The 20,223-nt window shown below is 39.4% G+C and overlaps 1 protein-coding gene across 14 annotated transcripts in view; it reads right to left on the bottom strand.

Moving 5' to 3' along the window:
- Positions 1–2,127: 2,127 nt before the first annotated feature.
- Positions 2,128–20,223, bottom strand: part of nhsl1b (NHS-like 1b) — a 165,768-nt gene continuing 147,672 nt past the window's right edge. For 8 of the 14 annotated variants that reach the window (XM_005160764.5, XM_009294777.5, XM_005160766.5 and 5 more), the window contains exons 5-8: positions 18,392–18,523; positions 12,931–16,077; positions 10,219–10,345; positions 2,128–4,035 (exon numbers count right to left, since the gene is read on the bottom strand). In XM_005160764.5, the coding sequence (XP_005160821.1) occupies positions 3,417–4,035; positions 10,219–10,345; positions 12,931–16,077; positions 18,392–18,523 (4,025 nt within the window). In that variant the 3' untranslated portion in view covers positions 2,128–3,416. The remainder of the gene's footprint in view (positions 4,036–10,218; positions 10,346–12,930; positions 16,078–18,391; positions 18,524–20,223) is intronic. The other 6 variants (XM_005160767.5, XM_073933358.1, XM_073933363.1 and 3 more) reach the window with 1 other exon arrangement.

The following is a 20,223-nucleotide window of genomic DNA, read 5'->3' as shown; positions in this document are numbered from 1 at the left end:
ATTTTATTTTTAAGTATTTACAAAAAAAAAAGCATATTTAAATATAAAAGAAACCATCAAACATATTAACACATGCATTAGTATTGTGTTAAAGGTGCTGTAGGTTTAACACCCAGTGGATCAAAACAAACGCAAGCGCAGGTTGCCAGATTAAGGACAGGAGCGAGTGGTTTAAACCGTATTCTAAATGAAAGCAATGGCACCCAATAAGGAATATTTTCCATATAATTTTATTTATTTATTTTGTGCTAACCAACCCCTCAAATTGATATATAAAACAGTTTCCATTTCTTGCAGCTGAACAACAGAAAACTGACAATAATCACCTCAGGTACACCTTGTGTGCTTTTATCAGTGTTAAACTGTACAATGCGAGTTTGAATGACATTGTACAGGACATTTATTGCCATGAAAGCAGCAGCAGATAGCTCACCTCAGATCTTGAAAATAAACCATTTGAAATTGAACTTTCAAACTAAACATATGATCAGCATGTACATTTAATAATGTTAGAGCTTTATTATGCACTAAATAAATTACAAACCTTACCATTTTGTGAGTGAGGGAACATTCTGTGCTTCTCAATGGCTGTATTTAAATTTCTGTCGTGTTTTGTCTGATGCAAACAATCAAATTGCTCATCACAGCGAATTTTGTCTTGAAGTGTGTTATTTGGACCAAAATAAAGACATCGTTCCGGCACAGAAAACACATTTTTAAAGCAGAATATCTGACTTCAGATTTTTTTTTTTTTAAATAAACAAGAGAATGTTTACTTAGCATGTTTCTTAAATATCTGCAAGACCCTGATTAATCAATTCAGTAACACAAAAGCTCTAAATGACAACATTTTTACTTAAAATGTGTAGTTTTATCATCCCAAACAAGTTTTTACTCAAACTCTACCTATACTACCCAAACTCTCCTTTTTTTTGGTTTGAAAACGAATATGGAATCATGGACGGAGGATTGCCTGATCCTTCATAATACACATATACTTTTTTTCTGTATTCCTTTTCTTTAAAAAAAAAAAAAAAAGATGAAATTAAACGAAATGTAAAATGCTTGGAGACTTTTAAACAAATGTTATTGTAGGGAAGATAATTAAAGCATATTGGTAGATCGAATTAATTAATTATTGTGTCAACTATTTAGATGGAACTTTTGTTAAACGTTCAGATTGGGTAGATTTTTACAGATAAAGGGAAATTAAGACCTGTTTAAATTGATTCAAGAATGATTAATTTAAGCATTTTTAAGGCCTAAAATTTTGCTTTGGGTCTAAAATTTAAGATCCTGCGGACACCGTTTTTTAAACAATGTTTTATGTATTTATATGTTACATGCATGTCTAAGCAGCATTTGCAGAAATATCATTCATTCATTTTCTTTTTGGCTTAGTTACTTTCTATATCTGGGGTCGCCACAGTGGAATGAACCGGCAACTTATCCATCATATGTTTTGTGCAGCGGATCCCCTTCCAGCTGCAACCTATCAATGGGAAACACCCATACACTCCTATTCACACTCATACACTACAGACATTTTAGCTTACCCAATTCACCTATAGCGCATGTCTTTGGACTGTGGGGGAAACACTCGAAGGAAAACCACGGGGAGAACATGTAAACACACAGAAATGCCAACTGACACAGCCGAGGCTCGAAGTAGCGACCTTCTTGGTGTAAGGCAACCGTGCTACACACTGCAATGTAATATTTTAAAATAAATATAAAATAAAATCAGTAGTTCATCTCGTATAGGACGCAAGCTTAAGCGATCCTACAAGGCAAACACACACACAATCCCGCACAGTCATCAGGTTTATTTCTGAGGTAACGCTTTGCCTGAATATCAAGTTCACACGCTCAGCACAAAAGACAAGGTGCATGTGAAGAAACAACATGCTTTTGTCCGTCTCTTTCACAAACAAATATGCGTGACCTCTCGTCTCGCTGTTCCCTATAAAAATAATTTTGCATACACAGCGCTCCAGGTCACCGGTGGTCAGCGTGACAGAAGCAGTGATGTATGGGTGCGAGTGTCGGTGCCGGTGCTAATGAGATTGTGCTTTGGGCTGGCGGCTGACAGGTGGCACTGAATCAAACACACAGACAAGACAGATGGAGCGTTTTTAAATATCACCATGTTTTATTACAGAGACATACTCCAGAGGGTTAGCAGCTCGCTTCCTCTTTGCCATTCTTCCTTCTACTTTGATTTTTCTGATCCTCGTTCCCATCACAGCAGGAGGGGCGAAGATGCGGGACATAACCAATCTGAACTTGAAGACGCACATGTAATCGCACCCATCCCAGAAAAGCTACGGTATATCAAACCACATTCTGGCTATGCTAAAATAAATACTCTACAAAAAGGAAGCCACTCCTAGCAAAGGTTTCTAAAATGTACAAATTCTTCGAAAATAAGTTGTTGTTACTTAACATTTCTGTAGCTATGTACATAAAAAACATTATAAAACTGCATGAGAAAAGAGAACAGGTAAACAGGAGGGTTAGTAATCAGCCCGCTAGGCGTTAGCAAAACAAAAGTCACTCTAAGAAAACACCCTCACATTTCAGTGTATTAGAGTGTCCTGTTCGGCTCTTTGGTAAGCAAAACAATTACAAGTACACCGGTCGTTTATTTCAAGTAAGATAGCAGAATGAACTCTTTAAAATAACCAACATACACAGATGTTTTTCTGTTTTAAATGACAAATAAAAGAAGACGATGAACAGTGCAAACCTACACACCAAAATAACAAACTTTTTTTTTTTAGTTTCCACAAACAAACTCATCATTACTCCAATCCATCGACCCACAAGTCCTTTTCCCTTCCAGACACTTCTAATAGTCCGAACGGTATGAAAAGAGAGTCTCTTGTAGAAATTGGTCGGTGTGCTCCTCCAACTTGTTGTCTGAAGACCGGCGTGCTAAAGCGGACTAAGTGAAGTTTTAGATGTTTCCAACAGACATTAACCAAAAACAAAGTACTCACATAGTAATTCCTTCATCACAACTTTCATTACCTGCTTAATCAAAACAGAAAAAAGCCACACAAATCTGACTGTTACTGTTAAAGGATGGAAATGAAGAAGATGACAGAAGTATCTGCCAAGCTTTGGAAAGACGAGTCTAGTATTGCCACTGAACGCAGAGTTCTCTCCAAGAAAAAAAGATGATGTTTGATTAGACTGGTTACTTTTTTCTTTCACTGAAGAGCTACAGTTAGAGCAGTAAACCATCTACTGCTTGAGCCGAGCGCTGGATCTGCTTCAGATCTGCCTCCACTACTCCGTCAGACAGCGATGCCTGGATTAGCAGGCGGCAAGACCGCTCTTTAAGTCTTCTGAGTCCACCTCTAGAGCCCAGAAGACCTTATTCCTTTGCCAAGGAGCAAATCTTTGGGATTCTAACTGCTGCTCTGCTCACATAAAGTGCTGTTTGAGTCCTGAGAGATGGGAAGGGGTGTGTTTGACGGAGAAACGGGGTCTTCACAGTCGGTTAGTTCTCCATCCCTCTCGCAGATGACAGTCATGGGGCTGCTGAGGATGCGGCAGCGGGCGTTGTATTTGCTGCTAGCAGCAGATGGTGGCGTTCGGGATCGTCCGTATTTTGGGCCTATCAAAGATGGCGAAGTTGAAAACATTCCATCATTGCGCGCCCAGTCATCTGCCACCCTCTTGCTTCGGCCTGGAGAAGAGCAGGGGCTCTCGGATGTTGGAGACGCCGGATCAAAGGAGGAGTCGAGGGAGCGGGTGCGTTGAAAGCGCGGGTCGGTGCTGCGCAGCATCTCGGTTGCAGACATGCGGAAACTGCTTTCAGAGCGACTGCCTTTCTTTAGCAGGAGGGCCTTGAAGGTGTCACTGCTGGTTGCAGATTTGCGGAGGCTGCGCTGGATGGAGCCTGATTGCCGGGGCAGAGAGGAGGTCAAGCTGGGGCTCTGTGCTGTCGGGGTGACCGGTGGAGATAGAGGACCCCGGGAGCGATCCTCTTCTGATTCCTTGCGCCCCAGGACTTTTCTCTTCGACCTGCAGATGAAGGACAAATGATGTTCAATTAAAGCTTTGAAAAGGAGATATAAAGTCATATATCAACAATAGACATGCACATTATATAAGAAGTCATTCGATTTTATGAAGATATAATGGATATTTTTGTAAGGCTGAGTTAAACATTAATAAGGTTAATATTTATTAATACGTTCCCCACCTTTAATAAACATTTCTGGCAAGCATTAATTTCACTTTTATAAAGCATGACGGGCAATTACACATATTAAATAAAATATTGTCTATGCTGGAATCTCCAGAACAATAAGCGACTGGATATATTTTTTGATCATCATCCAATTAAATAAAAATATAAAGGAAACATATCCATATTCAACTATTGATTAAAAAAAAGTTTGAAGCTAGAAAAAAATGTTATATTAGGGCTGCAGGATATTGGAAAAAAAACTAACATTGCCTTATTTTATTTTTGCCAGTAAATATTGCAATATGAATCTAATTTTCAAGACACTTATAGCTCTGTTTGGAAAGTGTTATGGTTTTCTGGAGAGTCTAACAGTATTGATGTACAAAAATTGAATAATCAAATGTAAAATAACACTATACAATAGAAAACAGTTGAATTGCATGAAAGTTTTCAATAAAGTTGTACTAAAATTATTCGAAAACTATAAGACAATTTTAAAAAACCTTTTTGATTCGCTTCAAATGTTGACTATAGTCTTCATTATAGAGTTAATTAAATACAATTTATCAATAGCGCTTTTCACACAGTGAGACCGGTAAATATCCGGAAAATTTCTGTAACGACTTTACCGGTAGATTCAAAATATCGCTGTTCACATAGGCAAGGACGTTGCAGATTTTTTCCAGAAAATACCATTCACACATCCATTCCAAAATACCAGTGAACAAACAGTGGTTTATCATAAGTATTTTATCGATAATTTTTTAATAATAAACATAGAAATGTTATCTGACTAACATCTAGCAGCTGAATGTGTCTAGCAGCTGAATTTCCGGAAAATTGATGGTAATTTTCTGTAAAGGTCTGTATGTGTGAAAGGGGCATTTGTTAATTGTTTGTTAACAAATTTGATAATTTCTACTGCCATCTCAATGCTAAAACAATACAGTGCTCAGCATATACAAGGATACCCCTCACAAATATCTCTTTTAAATTCATATTTTAATAGGAAGCTATACAATATTATATTTTTGCATATACATTAGATTAGTCAGTACTGAAGACAAATCTGGAGCTTATCTAACAAAATAGCTTATGATAAGGGTCCAAAAACTAGTACACTCAAATTTATGTTATAGAAAAATATTAAATACAAATTAAAAAAAAGTGGAAAGTCAAGCAAAAAAATTGAAAAATTTTGTAGAAATTTTGTAGGTTTCATTTTTTTTTTTTTTTTTTGCGATATTTGGCTTGAGTTCAATTGTATTATCTTCCAATTTCTGAAGATGTTCAGAGACTAAAATATTATTTGAATAAATATATCTGTTTAATAAATCTGTTTTGTTAAATTGCACAAAAATACATTGCCTATATTCACTGAGAAATAAATGAAAATATTCATGTACTCTTTTATGCTGAGCACAGTATATTGTATATTACAGCCCTAATGAATATATAAAGTTCTAGAATACATACTATTGTGTACATTTTTAAAATCCACCATAGGTTATTTGATTGCGAATTTTTTAACTATGCGCAACCCCTAACTAAAGGTCAATAAATTGTTTTGCAATATTAGTTCAAGCTAGGGTTGTGCGATTTTTGGAAAATGTCTAATTGCGATTTTCTTGACAGATATTGATATTGCGATTTAATTTCAGTAATCTGTAAGCCATGGCAACAATTCTGTGACAGCTCTTAAAATGACCTGTTTTTATTTGGTGTCTGAGACTTTGAAACAAAAATATTGCCATGTTATCGTTGTCCTGTTTTTCTTTGATATTAATTTGTCTATTAATCCTTCTGAAGCAGCAGACGACATTATCCCACTCTTTGCGCCTTCCTGTATGTTTTTTTTTTTATTGTGGGTGTTCCACATAGTTCGATTGATCCATTCTGATTGGGCATAATCGCACAGGCCTAGTTCCAGCTTCTTGTTAGCAGTAGGCACCAAAACATCATCAGGTCATTTAGCATAAAAAATGTCTTTAAGATAAACTTTAAAGACTATTGACAGAGCTGACACTTTACTCCGGGCACAAATGCTTAACTAAGACTCCTCAATTTACAACTAATCAAACTCCAACTGAAGCTGAACAGCTCCAATAAATTAGAGTCAATTTTTGTGATGAATTTTTTCAGTCTTGATGAGCTTCTCCCCTTCATTGATTTCTGTTTCATTTTCTCATTAAACCCCGCTAGCCCCCAGCAAACCCAAACTTCATTGCAAAATTGGAAAGCAGGAATAACTTAACAATGCAGGATAAAAATAGCAGCGGAGAGTAGAGCGGCTTGTTTAAGACAAAATCAGTCTTTTAAAAGCCAAACTAAAAAGGAATACTGCAAGCGCTGCAACTTTATGGAAGTGCAGACATAATGGAAGCTTGATCAACAAAAGCAAACTGGGCAAACAGCCCAGCATCACTTTAACACACAAGACTGTTCATTCACCCCTCCAGCAGGGGGCGCTCGGGTCAATGAACGCCAGCATGTGTGCCCAGGATCAAATCAAATTCATTAGCATAGCATAACTGCTGCAGATTAGGGAGCGCGGGATTATCTGCAGGACGGAGCAGAAATTCATCCCATGACTGAGATGCGCTTGGAGATTATAGAGCTAATCCCACGCTAGCATCATCACGAGACAAATACGCCAACGGCTAATTACTTGCCAGACCGCACCTCGTGTGTTGGAGAGTGTTCATATTCAACCGGTCCAGGCTGAACGAAAGAGGAGGAAGGAAGAGATCAGGGAAGACCAAAGAAGAGGAAGAAGAGAACCGCAGAAATGACAGTGTATAGGAAAATGACATGGGATGTGAAGCAAGGGGTGAAAGTGTAAAAAGATCTTCTGACTAAGTTTTAATATATGAATTTTACAAACAAACACGTCAAGACAAACAAAAGAACTATTGGCTGTGTAAAAATTAAACAATTTAAGATATTAATGTTTGGGAAGGGCTACGTTTTTAACAAATATTAACTCATTTATACAGTGAAGACTGCCATGTTATTGTACATGTTTATTTTCTTTCATGCAAACTCATAATCCTACAAAATCCCAACATTCATCCTAGAATATTCGTCATCTAGGAATACATAGCTCAGGCAGCGAAATTAAATACTAAAATATTGTGTTTGAATATAGCCTTTAAACATAATGTACACCAACTAGATCAGATTCCATATCAGATTCAGTGAACTACTTCACTTGTTCTAGAACAGGGGTTCCCAAACTTTTCAGCTCACGACCCCCAAAATAAAAATTCCAGTGACTTGCGACCCTCACTACCCTCAGAGGTGGTTACAAACATACAAACATTGCACACATTGGTGCACACACACTAAAAGTACCTATATAAACATGAGCATATTGACAAAAAAAATGCAACAATCTAACAACCATATCATTTTTATAATCATTATTTATTTGTTTAATTTAATATTACCTGGCCTTTTTATGTTGTTTTTTATGTAACTATTAAATACTACTTTTATCTTCTGTAGGTTATGGATAAAATATGGTCATTCTAATTGTTTAATAACATTTATTACTTTTATGGAAATCACCAAGCGACCCCCTCTCATTGTTTCACGACCCCCACGTTGGAAACCACTGTTCTAGAATACTGAGATATAAAAGATGCTGTCATGCTGGAAAAGATGGACTTTTCCAAACTCTTTCAACAAAGTACTCTCGGGCACGCTGATTTCTACTCTGTCAAACCTGCTAAGGATTTTTTTCCACATACTTTTGATTACAGTGTTTCATTTTACATTATACAATTGTATTTTTTTAACATAATCTTGCTTTAAGCATCCATAAAAACAAACATATATACATACACACTCTACTAGTCAAAAGTTTGGGGTTAGTTTTTTCATGTTTTTCTGCTTATTAAATGTACAAATAAAATAAAATTGAATTGTCAAATATTTACTAACATATTAAATAACTGCTTTCTTATTGTATGTAGTGTCAAATTAAATGATTACTTCAGTCATTATTGCTTTTATTACTTATGCCATTAATAATAATAATAATAATAATAATAATAATAATAATAATAATAATGGCAATGTGGTGGCGCAGTAGATAGTGCTGTCGCCTCACAGTAAGAAGGTCGCTGGTTGGAGCCTCAGCTGGGCCAGTTGGCGTTTCTGTGTGGAGTTTGCATGTTCTCCCCGCGTTTGTGTGGGTTTCCTCCAGGTGCTCCAGTTTCCCCCACAGTCCAAAGACATGCAGTAAAGGTGAATTGGGTTGACTAAATTGTCCGTAGTGTATGAGTGTGAATGAGTGTATGGATGCTTCCCAGAGATGGGTTGCAGCTGGTAGGGCATCCGCTGTAAAACATGTGCTGGATAAGTTGGTGGTTCATTTTGCTTTGGCAACCTCAGATTAATAAAGGGACTAAGCCGAGAAGAAAATGAATAAATGAATGAATAATAATAATAATATTTATAATTCTGCAGGTTTCACCAAGTTAAATTTAAGACTTTTAAGACCTTTAAAATGAAATTTTAGACTTATACAAGGCTAAAAGCTAGGATTTTATTTTTCGAATATCCCAGTTGGAATAGATTTTCACTTGCCCTATCAAAAATTTATAGTAATTGAATACATTATATAATAAAATAATAATATTTAAAAATAACAAAAATAGGTCAGATCAGGATCCTCAGCAGTAAACAGAGAACCTTTAAACAAATGTCACCGTAAGGAAAAACATAATGGTAAAAAGAGTTAAAAATGCTATTTTTAAATAAAACGTTTTATTGAGAATGGGATTGTCTGTGTGTATGTGTGTTAATGGTCAGATTGGGAAGCAATACATGAACAAAGGAAAATTAAGACCTGTTAAAAAAGATTTAAGACTTACAACACATTTAAAGACTCTGCGGATACAATGAATAAATATTAGAGTGATTTCTGAAAGATCATGTCACTCTGAAGACTTGAGTAATGTAGCTGAAAATTGATCTTTAAAATCACTGGAATGAACTATTAATTGAAATGATAAACTACTTTTGAACAGTTATTTTATAGTGCAATAACATTTCACAATTTGTACTGTATCTTTGATGAAATAAATGCAGCCTTGGTGAGCAGGATAAGCTTATTTTAAAACATTTAAAAATCCTACTGACCTCAAACTTTTGACCGGTAGTGTACATATATAGAAACATATATATTGAAAAACATTGAAACATGAGCAAATACTGATTTACAAATACCGAGTGTGAAGTCCTTCAAAACACAATAGGTCAAATCTGGAGATAAACGCTATACACACTGAGGCTGTAATCTAGCTATCGCGCCGGCTTTTTTATTTGATTCATCTAAATCTCCCTGCTTTAAGAGTGGCACCGGGCAAACGGCAGGATTTACTGAGCACATATAGCATCTGGTGCTCTGACACACCACTCCTAAACTGGTCTTCCATTTCAAGGATATCTTTTGCTCTAATATCTGTGTGAGATTGCTGCAGACCAAAGCAGAAGGAAGAGCACACACACACACACACACACATAAGCAGAGGAAACCAAATCCTCTCGAATGAAATTGTGATGTGCTGAAGAACTTCAAAAAAATAAAAAATAAACCTGTTCATTACACGTGACTATGGCAGAGGCTGCATACGTAATAGATGAACACAACTACATGATGAATGCATATTAAATAATGCATCATTTAGTATGCAAAAGAGGTAGTTTTATACGAAAGACTGAGTGATTTAGGACTAAATTTGGAAGAAAGTGCATGTTTATTTTACACTTTCATCCACTAAAGAAACGCTTTTCTCAATCTGACAGACAAGAAAGCAGGGAAGCCTGACTCTTTACAGGCTGCTTTCCTTTCCACGCTCCATCTTTGATGAATGTATCTGAGATTGGATAAGACAGCCCGCTTTAAACTTATGAATGCGGTTTATGGGACAGGGGAGGGTGGGATGGAGTGAAAAGGAAGTAGATGAGACTGGAAAAGGGAGCGCAGCAAAGTCTTTGATATTTACCTGTGAATGGCTGCAAACAGGTCCTCTGTGGTGCGGGGCCGTGTGGGGGTCACCATGTCCCCACAGCTGTCACCGTTGATGCTGGGTGATTGAGCCACGTCCAACGTGCTGGATTCAAACACATCACCTGGTGGAACAGTCATCAATGTTGTTATTATTGAAACTGCATAAATCAAGGTCATTGGGTTGATTCTTTGAATGCAGCTGAAGTATCTGATGGATAAATGTAATGCAATCGTGCTCAGATAATACAATCACAGGCAGAGTCCAATGAAATGAAAATAAAAGAAGACATTTTAAACAGGACACATCTGACAAACAGATACGATCTTGCACATAAATTCATGCCTTGCATTCTAGAACTCGAAACAGTTACGTCAAAATGCATTGGCATGTTTGGACAAACTTGTCTAACAAGAACATTTAAAGCATGGAGAAGACAATCTAGGCAGATTTAAAACATTAGCTTGAATAGCATCATGCAAAATATTAAAAAAATCCTAAACTGCAAAACAGTCCATCAAAATCTAACACTGCCTCTATGTACTAAGACGCATTATACAGTCATCTATAAATCCAAGGACAAACACATATGCTTCACACCCCTTAAATAAAACGCACATGAAGATGGTGAAAAGCTGCATGTTTAATATTGTCTTACATTGTTGTGGTGGTATCCAGCTTTCCAGAGTTCAGTTGCTCTGCTCTCCTCTCCTCTCACATCTGCACTTGCCTGAGCTGTTGAGGGTGATCTCACGTTACGCGCTCTCTTTCCTAACCCTCCCTCACTTCTCTCCTCCTCTAGCGCTGTCAGCTCCACCCCCCGCCCCGTCCCGTTTAAACCGCGCTCTCTCCCTTGGGAATGCTGTCCCATTCTATGACTGAAAGTGTGAGGGGGAGAGTGTGTGGATTGTGACACTGGTGATGAAGCACATTTGCTACTGAGTGTTAAATGTATGTATGTGTGTATGTATGTGTGTATGTATGTATGTATGTATGTATGTATGTATGTATGTATGTATGTTTGTATGTGTGTGTGTGTATGTGTGTATTTGTGTGTGTGTGCTTGTGTGTGTGTGTGTGTGTCTGTGTGTGTGTATATACAGATGAAGTCAGAATTATTAGCCCCCGTGTTTATGTTTTTGCCCCAATTTCTGTTTAACGGATAGCAGATTTTAACACATTTCTAAACATAATAATTTTGATAACTAATTTCTAATAACTTATATGATTTTATCTTTTTCATGATGACAGTAAATAATATTTGACTAGATATTTTTCAAGACATTTCTATACAGCTTAAAGTGACATTTAAAGGCTTAACGGGGTTAATTAGGATAACTAGCAGGTTAGAATAATTAGGTTATTGTATTTGTAATTAAGTTATTGTATAACGACTGATTTGTTCTGTAGAATATCGAGAAAAAAATATATAGCTTAAAAGGGGCTAACAATTTTGACCTTAAAATCTTTTTTAAATAATTAAAAACTGCTTTTATTCTAGCCGAAATAGAACAAATAAAACTTTCTCCAAAAGAAAAAATATTATCAGACATACTGTGAAAATTTCCTTGCTGTTAAACATAATTTGGGAAATATTTAAAAAAGAAAAAAAAATTAAAAGGGGAGCTAATAATTCTGACTTCGACTGTATATATACAGTACACCCCCCCACACACATATCTTTTAAATGTACATTTTTAATAGAAAGCTATACAATTTTATATTTGTGCATATACATTGGATTAGTCAATACTGAAGCCAAATATGGAGCTTATCTAACAAAATAATGTATGATAACGGTCAAAAAACTAGTACAGTACACCTAAATTTAAATGTTATTGAAAAATATTGAATACAAATAAAACAAGAAGAAAAATCAACAGAAGCAAAAAAACAAAACAAAAAAAACAAACAATTTTGTTGAAATTTTGTAGATTTATTTTTTTTGCAATATTTTGCTTAAATTTATATTGTATTATCTTTCAATTTCTAAATATGTTTGGTGGCTAAAATATGATTTTAATAAATATATCTGTTTATTAAATCTGTTTTGTTTAAACGCACCAAAATACATTACCTATAGTCACTGAAATATTGATGAAAATTTTCAAAATGCGGTGTACTCAATACATTTATATATTTATTTATTTTATTTTTTAAGTGCACATTAATTTACCTATATATTTGCTTAATTTCCTGTCATGTGCATGAAACAACTAAAAAGAATGATAAAAGAGAGTGGTGAAAAGGATAGAGTGAAACAGTAAAGGAGGATGGATGAAAGAATCAGAAATCAAGGAGACAGATGGTGAGAGGGGAGGGGTGGTGCATTCTCTGAATATACTAAAAGAGTTTGGGAAAGGTAGAGAGCCAAGCAAAAGTAAAGAAGAACTAAATTTAAAGAGGACCTTCAGTTGAGATGGGTTGTGAATGTGAGTGAGGTGAGTAAAACCTGCCTTGCCTTTAATGCATGTTTTTCTTTTTCTTTACACAGCTGTTTAATTGCGAGCTGAAGTGCAAATGTGCATTCTCTTTTTCCTTTAATTTCTCCCTGGAATTTTTATTTAAACCTTGGGATCACATGCTATACAACATTGTCTGTGACTCTTTAAAAAGGCCTGGGTATTTAAAATTGTATGACTTTGTGTCATTGAGTGTAATAAATGATCTCCATTCCCACAGAGTAAAATTAGGAAAAATCTAACTCACCATTTTCATCATCTTTAGAACTGAACGATCCTGTGCTGCTGGTTACATCTTCGTCATCTCTTTCTTCCTCATCCTCTGCTTCAGAGGTGCTCTTGTCTACATCAAGAATAGTGGTACCAGAGGATTGTGAGAACTCCTGAGATTCACCATTTGTGGGAGAAATGTCTCTTATCTCTACAGGAGGTACGGAAATGTCAAAGCTACTTTTCTCAGTTGTCTCTTCCTCTTTTTCCAGCACAGGTATGGGGTCCAGAACTTCAGCACTCACAAAATCCCTTACATGATCCACAGAGGAGAAAGTAAGAGAAAACTTGGGCTTTTTGGAAATCATTGGAGGCTTTTTCTTGGGTGTAGAGTTTAGTGACTTTTCCACTTGTGTTGAGAGGAAAGTCTTTAAACCATCTACTTCATCTGTGGCCTCACCAAGATCTATGGGCCCATTTGTAAGGAAGGATGTTGGATCAGAATTGGATTTTACACTATAGTCAGTTTGTGCTTCAACAAGGCCATCCTGGCTATGCTGGATTGAGGGTTTTTCCTCTGTAGATGAAAGGCTTACATTTGGAGATATACAAGAAATCTGAGGAACTGTGGGGTGAGTTTTTTCTGGTGTTTGGGGTCTGTCTGTCCTGCTAACTTCATTGTTTTCTGGACGTTTTGCTGGCCGAAGCTGCACACTCTGCAGTGCAAATGGGGTAATCAAAGGCATGCTAACCTTATTAGGTTCCTCAGATTGAGGCAACACTGGTCTTCCTTCTAAGTTCACTGGTTTAAGACAGCCCTTAATTTCTTTCAAGGAGGCAGAAGAAGGTGTTTGTGGCGTCATGTGGGGTAAATGTTGATTTTGGGATGGAGAATAAGTAGGCAGTGGTGGTGGAGGGGGAGGTGGTGGAGGGCTGAAGGAACTATTAAAGCCTGAACAGGCAGGGTCGGTCAACACTTCTGGAGGTGGAGGGGGTGGAAATTCAGGGGAGGAATTGTTTTGAAGAGGGTTCATGGATGCTTGCTGATGGGGAGTTGTGGGTAAAGGAGGTGGCGGAGGTGGAAATTTCTGGTCTTCAGTGCACACAGGGCTTGGGGGTGGAAGGGGAGGAGGAAAGGATGGAGGATTAAGAGGTACAAGTACCACAGGGGCAGCTGGAAGAGGAGGAGGAGGTGGAATATTGCTCCTATTAGAATCAGAGGTGTTGGATGAAAGAGAGGTGGAAGAGGAGGATATAGATACAGATGAAAGCAAGGATGACTTTCTTTCAGGCACTCTTGGTTTGGGCTTGCCTGATGGGGACATGCATCTCATGAAGGAGGGAACGGGAGTACCAGCAGTTGGAGTGTTTGACTGACTTGAGTATCCACTTGATGGAGAAGTCAACCGATGTACCCTGTCCGGTGAAGAGGTGCCTGTCCTGGGCTTAGCAGACATGTCACTTCCTTCCTGAACAGCAGGAAGATTAGCCTGGTTACCATTGAGAGGGCCTCTTCCATTTGCCATCTCAGACACTTGTCCAGCAGAGTGTGAATTGGTACATGGTGACTGTGTCTGATCTCCAGATGGACGAGGGTATTCCATGTAGTAGCCCCAGGAGTCGGCGTAATCAGAACGGAGGCTACTTGTGTCACTATGAGATGGTGTGACGGGACAGATGGAGTATACATGAGCCATTCCTGTAGCTGATACACCACTACTACTTGCACTGATGCTGCTCTGGCTCCTTGGACGAAGCATCCAGGGGTCCTCATAGTCACTACAAGGGCTATGAGATGGTGACGTGGAGGATCCTTTGCCTTTAAGCCCATTCTGAAGTGACTGTTGGAGAGTGGCAATCAATGATTCATTGAGAAGAGAACCATTCCTAATATTTGACTGCCCAATATTGGCAGAGGGAGAGCTGTTTTTCCCAGGCTTTCTCCGTAGAGAGTCTGTGCGTGCAGGTGGAAGGGGTGGTTTCTTAGGCTTGCGTAGAGAAATGGAACGAGATAGCGAGTGGTCGCTGCACAAGCTATTTCGATCCTCTTGCTCACCCAAGCACTCGTACATACTGTGTCTTACTGCTCTTCCTCCTATGCCATGACCATGGCCGCTACCATGGCTTCTTGACCTAAGGCCTGAATCCAGATGCATGGAAGTGTAGTAGCCATCATTGTCCATAGAGTACAGTGAACTAGAGTCTGTGCCTTTTGAGGAGCGTTCAAGGCTACTATATAGATGATTTATGGGTGTTGAGCAGCTGGAAGTCATTGTCCTTCTGGGCAAGGCATTATCAGGAGTATCGTAAATCCACTGCTCATCTGAAGACAATGTTCCTGCGGCAATGGTACTGTGGCTGTGCAAACTGCTATCAGATTGGCCAGTCTCACTGCAGGTATCTTTCATGCCTGCATCTGGGGTGTGAGATCCTGTGCCCACACTACTTGTACTCCCACTGTTGACAACTGAGACCATGCTAAGAGGTCTAGCTTTAGTGTATGGTGACCCAGAAAGTGGGCTCTGGCCAGGACTTGATTTGCTGTGAAGAGCAAAAACCTCAGCAGAACATGACAGAGTAGCATTAGGTATAAGGGAGGTTGAGTAGGCTGCATGTGGAGAAACTACACAGGCTGGACCCGAGACAGAACCCCACTCCCTTTGAGATCCTCGCACCTCCTGAGATTTTGGGCGGGCTTGAGTACACACCCTGGGGGCATTCCTCATGTGCACTGCAGTATTGTCTACTTGTAATTTTCCAATCTGCTTAGGTGCTTTTGCACAGGAGTCTTCCTTTCTGAAAGGGGTGCTACTGTAAATGGGCTCTGCATTTAGAGAGACCCGTGCACCCCGTGGCAAGCTGTGAAAGCGTTGGATATCATTGCCGAACTGTGGTGCCATTGCAACAATCGAACCTCCAGTGGAGCTCCCATCAGAAACAGAAGAGATGTTTGTGGCTGAGGTGGAGATGCCAGCCATCTGAGCAGCAATTCCTTGACCCTTCTGAGCCCGTATTCTCCTTACTGAGGGTGGGACGATTTTCACCGCCTCAGTCTGGCAGCCAGAATCTTTTGTTACAGATTGACGCAGAGTTGAATTCCCATTCATGACTCGCCCAAGTGTTGAATACTGTCCAGGGATAAACATGGACTGTGGTCGAAGCTCTCCTCCACGCCCTTTAGCCGCTGCAGAGAAAAACAGAAGAGACAGTTATGACAAATACTACAGCTGCTTGTTTTTCTGCTTCCTTCCCCTCGGTCCCCTTTCTACATCAGCTGCCAATCAGATTAACCCTCTCTACTGAGAGCTGATTAATTAGATTAGCTGTATCCACATATGGTATGTTGATGACTTCTGGAAACTTTAATTAAGGTTGATAACTCTGGTGTTAAATATGTTGTCCATTCCGGAGTGTCAATGAGAATGTCTGCATTAAATCAAGGTTCTAAGAAGCCTGAAAGGGGACAGGCAGATGCTAACAGTACTACAACATACTCCCAAACAAACCACACATCTTTATGGGTTTCTTCATATATGCATGCAAACACTTTTTCTAGAGTTTAGTTGAAAACCACAGGCTGTTAATGCATTTGGCCTCCTGTTACCATTTCACACACACAGCAGAGTGCAACCTTGCAGCTTCTTAATGTCATGCTCACTGTTTGAATAAATTACCATACAAGAGTAATCATAACATTCTAACCACCAGACAGATACTTGTCTTAAAAGCATTTCCATCAGACCGGCTTTAGTTTTAGACCTAGAGATATGACACTGGTGTATGAAGTTAGCCCTTACCCCCGCATAGATAAACAACAGAATGGCACTTAATGCAGATCTATTGTGCAGTGCTTTCAGCAGAGCATCTTTAAAGAGCTTGATACTATTTCGCCCCCACACCCATCTGTTCTGATAAAGAAGAGTTCATTAAAAGCATATCTACAAATAGCAGAAACAAAGAGTGAGGCAGAATGCTCCACAATCCTCATAATCTGGCAAATCTGCAAACAGATATAGTATTTTAATAGTATGCTAGTGTTGAAAATGGTTTTATTAAATCTGCTGATTTACTAGCTCATAAAAAACTACAGGGACAACACTTTATTCTTCTACAACATCTACTTTACCTCTCCCTTCCCCCATCTGTTCTATTCCTGATAAAATATGAAGTGTTTTGCAAGAGGAATCTGGATAGGGGATTATGCAGTGGCTTCATATGGCTACAAAGCAAAATGTGGCATGCCATCTTCAACAATGGCTCCAAATTTGAGCACTCACATATACTAACAGGAAGCAAACTAAATAGAATCAGGGACCATGACCCAGGGGAGCGGTGGGAAATGGAATGCTGCTGGATGCAGCTGTTGGATGCTGAGATTACATAACAAAGAGTGTCGAGAGTAAGCATGCACAGGAAAAAAAGCAGTAGCTCAAAATAACCATTTAGGTCACAAGAGATTCTGTGATGATTAATAAATCAAGAGATGATTTGGGATTAGAGTTTTGAGACAGTGATTTTAAATATCTTCTGTATTTGTACTAGGAAGTCATAGCTTAGAATCATTCTAAGGCTATCGTCTACACTGCCAGTTAAATGAGACCCAATTCCATTTTTTTGCTCGTATATGACACAGATCGGATCTGTTCTATGACTGTGTAAACACACAAAAAAAAAAAAAAAACGCATGCATTCGGATATTTAGAAATCGATTTCAGACCTCCTTCATATGTGGAAATAAATCAGATATAAATCAGATATGTGACAATGCGAGTACCATATAAACAGGCAGATCGGATTTATTGAGGCATTCCGTTTTGTACGTCATTAAACTTGCGAAAATGTGGTACATCTCTGCGGTTTAATGACGTAGAAGGAAGAGCATGTTTGGAGACGCTGACACGGTAAACAACAACAACAGAGGAAACATGGTGGAGCAAAGTGGTCAGTCGCCACAATTTGCTCCAACAGTCCTGAGATCTCGTACCCACAAATTCCTCTGAATGATGGAGGACACCATATATAAACCATAAGCGCAAGCTGCGATGACTGCCCCTTCCCTACTCCTCCGCCTCAAATAATTTTAAAATTGGACAAACTTCGGATATTTGACAGAGCTAAAAGCTAGACAATTTCTTCCATCTTGGCTACTGTAGTGCAGATGATAGAATCCGCCTTTATGCATGTACACAATTGTAAATTTTATAGCAAGTGTAAACACATTAATTGGATATGGGTCACTAACAATTAAAAGGATGTGTAAACGGACAGACAAAAAAAAAAAAAATCAGATATGAGCAACAAATCGGAATTGGCCATCAAGACCTAACAGTGTAAACAGGGCCTAAGACGTCAAGGCAATTAAGGGAAAGTAATTGGGATGGAATGGGAAATGGTACTACATTATATGACCATGACAACTACAATACTACATGAAACTCTAAATGGAAACAGGTGAGGCAGGAGCAGCAGCAAAGGGAGCTGGCAAAGCCATACCATACCTAGTTCCTGTTGGACGCTGTCAGGCACCCCTGAAATAGTCTTTCTCCGTTTAACCTTCTTGGGTCGGCGGACCAGTGTGTCAGTGTTTATTAGGGAGCGGCGGATACTGGCCTGCCTGTCAAACGTCTCTCCTGGAGACCAATTGACGAGGGCAGACAGGCAAAAGGGCCAGTTAGTAACATACATGCATCACACATGCAGAGCACACACACACACACCTATACCAGTAAAACTTTCATGCAAAGCCACACACATTCTGCATAAGCAAGTAAAGTTAAGATGGAAGACAAAAATACACATTTATCTTCATTCATGTTTAGGTGTGTGTAGAAAATGTAACAAGTTCAAGACTTGAAGTTCAAGAAACAGCAATTGAAAAGCCCATCTTGATTTAATAATATTCTAAGTATAAAGGGGCTCATGGATGGATTTTCTACATCAGCCACGAGAAAAAAAAAACTTTTTTTTTTAAAATAATGTCAATCTTTCTCTGAATTTAAGGCTAAATGATACTACGTTCTCGTAGTGTAAATGTCTCAGGCCTTGATTCCACCTAGTATTACGTTCCAATTATTTTTTTGCATACTTTTTCTGTCCACATTACTTTCACAGGATCACTCAATATAATGCCCAAGTACAAACCCATATTATGTAGCTTATGAGTGAGTGGGATAGCAAGCGAATGAAAAAGATGTGTATTTAGATCATAATCTGTCTGAACTCTGAGGATTTTTAATGCTTTGTTTCGATATGCTTTTCACAACACATCCCATAATTCACATTAGATAAGTGCATTGGGAGTAGCTAATGTTCCCCTTCGGGGGGAACTTCAGCACTATAAGTGGATTTGATTGTAAAATCCACGCATTGGGAGGTTCGGTTCAGAAGCTACTCGTCTGAAAGAGTATTGAACGGGCCAATTAAGAATGAATTGGCAGCGCAAGCCTGCGCAGGTGAGCGGCATAAGCAATCAACTGAGTATATAAGCTCACCTGGCGCCAGCAGACGCTATCTTTTTCGCTTCAGAGACTTTCTGATCGAGTCGATGAGGGTTCCTCCTGCTGTGACCAGCGATTCTGAGCGAACGAGAGCATTCTCCCGGTCCAGAGTGTGTACACGCAGTGGCAGACGGTCGAGCTGGGTTTCTCCCTTGCCTGGCGTTCTTTGGGTCCGGTCCTCCAGAGCGGTGCGTATAAAGTTGCAAACTTCACAGAAAGAGCAACACAGTCGTGCAGCACGTCCTTATCAGGACGGCGCTCCGACTGTGCGTTTCTGGATGCGGTGGTTACCTGTCCTCGGATGATGGGCGCGGGCACTGCGTTACATGTCTGGGGGTCCAGCATGTTAATGCGCTGCTCGCGGGCAGTTCATGTCGTCATTGCGATGCCATGACTGTTGCACAAGATCGCGGTAAGCCTTTGCAAAGGGCGAACCACCCCAGTTGTCCCCTGCTCTGCAGCGGGCACTCGGGCAGATCTGAGGGTTTCAGCGAGAGATAATCCGTCGCCCACGGGCCCGCAGACCTCCCGCTCCTCTAAGCGCTCCATCCAAGCTTCGGGCGGGGGAAGCGATCCGTCTAACAGATGGTAGCCCTTACGCCCGATGACACCGGAGACCAGATGTCCACCGCGGCATCGGAGGGTGGGCTTTCATTGTCCGATGATGATCCAGACCCGCTCGCCCCCTTCGGGCTGGTGAGCGCTGTCACTACGGATCCTGAAACGGACATGTTAGCCGTGCTTTCCCGGGCTGCTTCGGCCGTGGGTTGGAGATGGTTTATCCCCCAGCTCCGCGGCCGGACCGACTAGAGGGGCGTTCCCTTCTTCCCGGA

This window comes from Danio rerio, chromosome 20 (assembly GCF_049306965.1).
Source record: "Danio rerio strain Tuebingen ecotype United States chromosome 20, GRCz12tu, whole genome shotgun sequence".
NCBI lineage: Eukaryota > Metazoa > Chordata > Actinopteri > Cypriniformes > Danionidae > Danio > Danio rerio.
This window is presented reverse-complemented; position numbering and strand designations above follow the sequence as displayed.